This window comes from Nerophis ophidion, linkage group LG26, assembly GCF_033978795.1.
Source record: "Nerophis ophidion isolate RoL-2023_Sa linkage group LG26, RoL_Noph_v1.0, whole genome shotgun sequence".
Lineage (NCBI taxonomy): Eukaryota > Metazoa > Chordata > Actinopteri > Syngnathiformes > Syngnathidae > Nerophis > Nerophis ophidion.
Genome location: NC_084636.1, coordinates 38,533,219 through 38,539,218, shown reverse-complemented (window position 1 = coordinate 38,539,218; position 6,000 = coordinate 38,533,219). Strand labels below are relative to the sequence as shown.

Genomic DNA, 6,000 nt, shown 5'->3' with positions numbered 1-6,000 from the left:
GCACGTAAGCCATGATATTACGCACCTTGGATCCCTCAGGCGGTACGTCATTAAAAAGCCACATCAGTGTGTAAAGAATATCACCACATGGGGTCAGGAATACTTCAGAAAACCACTGTCAATAACTACAGTTGGTCGCTACATCTGTAAGTCCAAAGTAAAACTCTACTATGCAAAGTCAAAGCCAATTATCAACAACACCCAGAAATGCCGCCGGCTTCGCTCATCTAAGATTGACTGATGCAAAGTGGAAAAGTTTTCTGTGGTCTGACGAGTCCACATTTCAAATTGTTTTTGGAAACTATGGACGTGTTGTCCTCCGGACCAATCAATTAATCATCAATCAATGTTTATTTATATAGCCCCAAATCACAAATGTCTCAAAGGACTGCACAAATCATTACGACTACAACATCCTCGGAAGAACCCACAAAAGGGCAAGGAAAACTCACACCCAGTGGGCAGGGAGAATTCACATCCAGTGGGACGCCAGTGACAATGCTGACTATGAGAAACCTTGGAGAGGACCTCAGATGTGGGCAACCCCCCCCCTCTAGGGGACCGAAAGCAATGGATGTCGAGCGGGTCTAACATGATACTGTGAAAGTTCAATCCATAGTGGCTCCAACACAGCCGCGAGAGTTCAGTTCAAAGCGGATCCAAGACAGCAGCGAGAGTCCCGTCCACAGGAAACCATCTCAAGCGGAGGCGGATCAGCAGCGTAGAGATGTCCCCAACCGATACAGGCGAGCGGTCCATCCTGAGTCCCGACTCTGGACAGCCAGTACTTCATCCATGGTCATCGGACCGGACCCCCTCCACAAGGGAGGGGGGGACATAGGAGAAATAAAAGAAGCGGCAGATCAACTGGTCTAAAAAGGAGGTCTATTTAAAGGCTAGAGTATACAGATGAGTTTTAAGGTGAGACTTAAATGCTTCTACTGAGGTAGCATCTCGAACTGTTACCGGGAGGGCATTCCAGAGTACTGGAGCCCGAACGGAAAACGCTCTATAGCCCGCAGACTTTTTTTGGGCTCTAGGAATCACTAATAAGCCGGAGTCTTTTGAAGGCAGATTTCTTGCCGGGACATATGGTACAATACAATCGGCAAGATAGGCTGGAGCTAGACCGTGTAGTATTTTATACGTAAGTAGTAAAACCTTAAAGTCACATCTTTTGTTACACATTTTTGTAACAAAAATATCAGTTTCTCAGTATGAACATGAAATATCTTGTCTTTGAAGTCTATTCAGTTGAATATAAGTTGAAATTTGGTTGCAAATCATTGTATTCTCTTTTTATTTAGCATTTACACAACGTGACAACTTCACTGCCTTTGTATGGTGAATAGGGCTGTATTATCCAATTATTTAAATTATGTATATATATTAAATAATATTATAAAAGTGGTGTAATATACATAAAATAATGATACATTTATTTTTTTTAAATATTTTTTTAAATTTCAGTTGTGTGGTCAGGTCTCAGCCTTCAATCAATCAATCAATCAATGTTTATTTATATAGCCCCAAATCACAAATGTCTCAAAGGACTGCACAAATCATTACGACTACAACATCCTCGGAAGAACCCACAAAAGGGCAAGGAAAACTCACACCCAGTGGGCAGGGAGAATTCACATCCAGTGGGACGCCAGTGACAATGCTGACTATGAGAAACCTTGGAGAGGACCTCAGATGTGGGCAACCCCCGCCCCCTCTAGGGGGGGGTTGAACGGTTCACTCGTGTCAAATGTTGGATTCACGCGACGTTTTTGTCTTTTTATTTGTTAAAAACCCACTTTGGTGAACTATTCCTAGTGCTAAATGTTCCATTTTAGGAAGCGGCCAGGAAAGTGATGGCGGAAGGAGGAATAGCTCGTTTTAGTGAAGTGAATTATATTTATACAGCGCTTTTCTCTAGGGACTCGACGCGCTTTTACACAGTGAAAGCCAATATCAATCAATCAATCAATCAATGTTTACTTATATAGCCCTAAATCACTAGTGTCTCAAAGGGCTGCACAAACTACCACAACATCCTCGGTAGGCCCACATAAGGGCAAGGAAAAACTCACACCCAGTGGGACGTCGGTGACAATGATGACTATGAGAAACCTTGGAGAGGAGGAAAGCAATGGATGTCGAGCGGGTCTAACATGATACTGTGAGAGTTCGATCCATAATGGATCCAACACAGTCGCGAGAGTCCAGTCCAAAGCGGATCCGACACAGCAGCGAGAGTCCCGTTCACAGCGGAGCCAGCAGGAAACCATCCCAAGCGGAGGCGGATCAGCAGCGCCGATACACAGGCGAGCAGTACATGGCCACCGGATCGGACCGGACCCCCTCCACAAGGGAGAGTGGGACATAGGAGAAAAAGAAAAGAAACGGCAGATCAACTGGTCTAAAAAGGGAGTCTATTTAAAGGTTAGAGTATACAAATGAGTTTTAAGGTGAGACTTAAATGCTTCTACTAAGTTATCTAAGTTGCATTTAAAGCTTCCCTGCTTAGGCTGCTGCCCCCGCGACCCGACCTCGGATAAGCGGAAGATGATGGATGGATGGATGGATTTAAAGCAGTGTGGGCGGCAGGTGGGTCAAGCGTCTTGCCCAAGGACACAACGGCAGTGACTAGGATGGCGGGTTCGAACCCGGAACCCCCAAGTTGCTGGCACGGCCGCTCTACCGACGCCACAAAAAGGTCACAGCGGTCGTGTGAAATGAGGGTTTTATTGAGGGCGTCCTGGAGGAATAAAAACAAACACCCGCTACACAATAAATAGAAGACACCGGCAGGTCACATGACTTCCACGGCGCGGTCACCTGACCTGGCCAAGATGGCGGCGCGGCACGTGAGTAACGATTAGCGGGGAGGAAAGTAGTCGACGCTCACCAGCCCGGGACCAGCCTTCGTTAATACTGATTAGAAAAGTCCTGACTCCTTCCGGAACTTTCCTCTGCACCCTCGTGTCCGACCTGCGCTTCCTTCTTCCACTTGGTCCTGCGAGAAAAAAACCTCCCTTTTGGCCACGCCCACAAATTAGTGTGGTTAGAGGAGAGAAAAGGTGCGTTCCCAGAGGCCCCGCCTCCAGAGCGCCCGTCAGTTCCCGTTCATCTCCGGCGGGGCGAGCAGGCCCACGCGCCCGGTGGTGCTGGCGGCACTCTTGATGACCTCCAACCACCTGGCGGCACAGGAGCGTTGAGCAGGAAGCAGGAAGTGGAGTTAGAGAAGACGTACCTGTCGAAGGTGTACTCGCTCTCGGCCCGGAAGAAATAGACGTGTGACTTGAACTGCAGCTTGAAGACGTAATCTTTGTGGACGTGGTCCGCCTCCTCGGGCGTGCTCACCGTGTAGCCCAGCAGCGGCAGGCTGGCCAGCGGGAAGTCGTCCTGAGCACAAACACTTCCCGTCTTCAACGTTTGCATAGTCCAAAATAGCGGAATTTTTTAAAAGTTCAACAAAAATATTTTTGGAATGAAAAAAAAAAAAAGTTGATCGTTTCAAAACAAACATTTCTGACTTTAGAAACAAGTTTAACATATCTAAACACAACATTTAGACATTTTAAAAAAGTTCAATGTTTCTAAACTAACATTTCGGTATTTAAAAAAAGGTTAAACGAATCTAAAAACAAACATTTAGGAATTTTTAAAAAGGTTCAACATTTCTAAAAAAAACCAAAAATGTCTAAACAAACATTTCTAAACAAAAACATCAGAATTTTAAAACAAAGTTTAACGTTTCAAAAACAACATTTCGGAATTTTAATTCAAAAACATTTTTGAATTTAATCACAAGTTCAACGTTTCTATATTCAACATTTTTCAGAATTTTTAAAAAGTTCAACATTTCTAAACAAAAACATCAGAATTTTAAAACAAAGTTTAACGTTTCTAAAACACATTTTCAAATTTAATTACAAGTTCAACGTTTCTAGAAAACATTTTTGAATTTAATCACAAGTTCAACGTTTCTACATTCAAAATTTTTCAGAATATTTAAAAAATTCAACATTTCTAAACAAAAACATCAGAATTTTAAAACAACGTTTAAAGGTTCAAAAACAACATTTCGGAATTTTAATAAAGTTCAAAGTTTCTAGAAAAACATTTTTGAATTTAGTTACAAATTCAACGTTTTTAAATTAAAAAAATATCGGAATTTTTAAAAAGTTCAATGTTTCTAAACAAAAATATTTTGGAATGAAAAAAAAAAGTTGATCGTTTCAAACAAACATTTCTGACTTTAGAAACAAGTTTAACATATCTAAACACAACATTTAGAAATTTGAAAAAAGTTCAATGTTTCTAAACTAACATTTCGGTATTTAAAAAAAGGTTCAACGATTCTAAAAACAAACATTTAGGAATTTTTAAAAAGGTTCAACATTTCTAAAAAATAACCAAAACATTTCAGAATTTAAAAAAAGGTTCAACATTTCTGAAAACAAACATTTCGGAATTTAAAAACAAGCTTGTTTATATATTCAAAGATATCGGAATTTTTAAATAAAAAGTTCAACGTTTCTATACACAAAAATGTCGGAATTTTTAAAAAGTTTAATGTTTCTAAAAAACATTTTTGAATTTAATTACAAGTTCAACGTTTCTAAAACACATTTTCAAATTTAATTACAAGTTCAACGTTTCTAAAAAAACATTTTTGAATTTAATCACAAGTTCAACGTTTCTACATTCAACATTTTTCAGAATTTTAAAAAAATTAAACATTTCTAAACAAAAACATCAGAATTTTAAAACAAAGTTTAACGTTTCAAAAACAACATTTCGGAATTTTAATAAAGTTCAAAGTTTCTAAAAAAAACATTTTTGAATTTAGTTACAAATTCAACGTTTCCATATTAAAAAATATCGGAATTTTTAAAAAGTTCAATGTTTCTAAACAAAAATATTTTGGAATGAAAAAAAAAAAATGTGATCGTTTCAAAACAAACATTTCTGACTTTAAAAAGAAATTCAAAATTTGTAAACACAACATTTTGAAATTATAAAAAAGTCCATTAATTCTAAACTAACATTTCGTAATTTAAAAAAAAGGTTTAACGTTTCTACACACAAACATATTGGAATTTTTAAAAAGGTTCAATCTTTTAAAAAAAAAACAAAAAACATTTCGGAATTTAAAAAAGGTTCAGCATTTCTAAACACAAACATTTTGAAATTTAAAAACAAGCTTGTTTCTATATACAAAGATATCGGAATTTTTAAAATTAAAAAGTTCAACGTTTCTATACACAAAAATATCTGAATTTTTAAAAAGTTCAACATTTCTAAACAAAAACATCGGAATTTCAAAACAAAGTTTAACGTTTCTAAAACACATTTTTGAATTTAATCACAAGTTCAACGTTTCTATATTCAACATTTTTCAGAATTTTTAAAAAGTTCAACATTTCTAGAGAAAAACATCAGAATTTTAAAACAAAGTTTAACGTTTCTAAAAAACATTTTTGAATTTAATCACAAGTTCAACGTTTCTATATTCAACATTTTTCAGAATTTAAAAAAAAATTCAACATTTCTAGAGAAAAACATCAGAATTTTAAAACAAAGTTTAACGTTTCTAAAATACATTTTCAAATTTAATTACAAGTTCAACGTTTCTAAAAAAATATTTTTGAATTTAATCACAAGTTCAACGTTTCTATATTCAACATTTTTCAGAATATTTAAAAAATTCAACATTTCTAAACAAAAACATCAGAATTTTAAAATAAAGTTTAACATTTCAAAAACAACATTTCGGAATTTTAATAAAGTTCAAAGTTTCTAAAAAAACATTTTTGAATTTAGTTACAAATTCAACGTCTCCATATTAAAAAATATCGGAATTTTTTAAAAGTTCAATGTTTCTAAACAAAAATATTTTGGAATGGAAAAAAAAAAGTTGATCGTTTCAAAACAAACATTTCTGACTTTAGAAACAAGTTTAACATATCTAAACACAACATTTAGACATTTTAAAAAAGTTCAATG

General features: G+C 36.5%; 1 protein-coding gene across 3 annotated transcripts in view; it reads right to left on the bottom strand.

Moving 5' to 3' along the window:
- Positions 1-2,714: 2,714 nt before the first annotated feature.
- LOC133543923 (FERM, ARHGEF and pleckstrin domain-containing protein 2-like) overlaps positions 2,715-6,000 on the bottom strand; it is a 183,772-nt gene continuing 180,486 nt past the window's right edge. For all 3 annotated transcript variants that reach the window (XM_061888838.1, XM_061888840.1, XM_061888839.1), the window contains 2 exons: positions 3,242-3,393; positions 2,715-3,185 (listed from right to left, as the gene is read on the bottom strand). In XM_061888838.1, the coding sequence (XP_061744822.1) occupies positions 3,104-3,185; positions 3,242-3,393 (234 nt within the window). In that variant the 3' untranslated portion in view covers positions 2,715-3,103. The remainder of the gene's footprint in view (positions 3,186-3,241; positions 3,394-6,000) is intronic.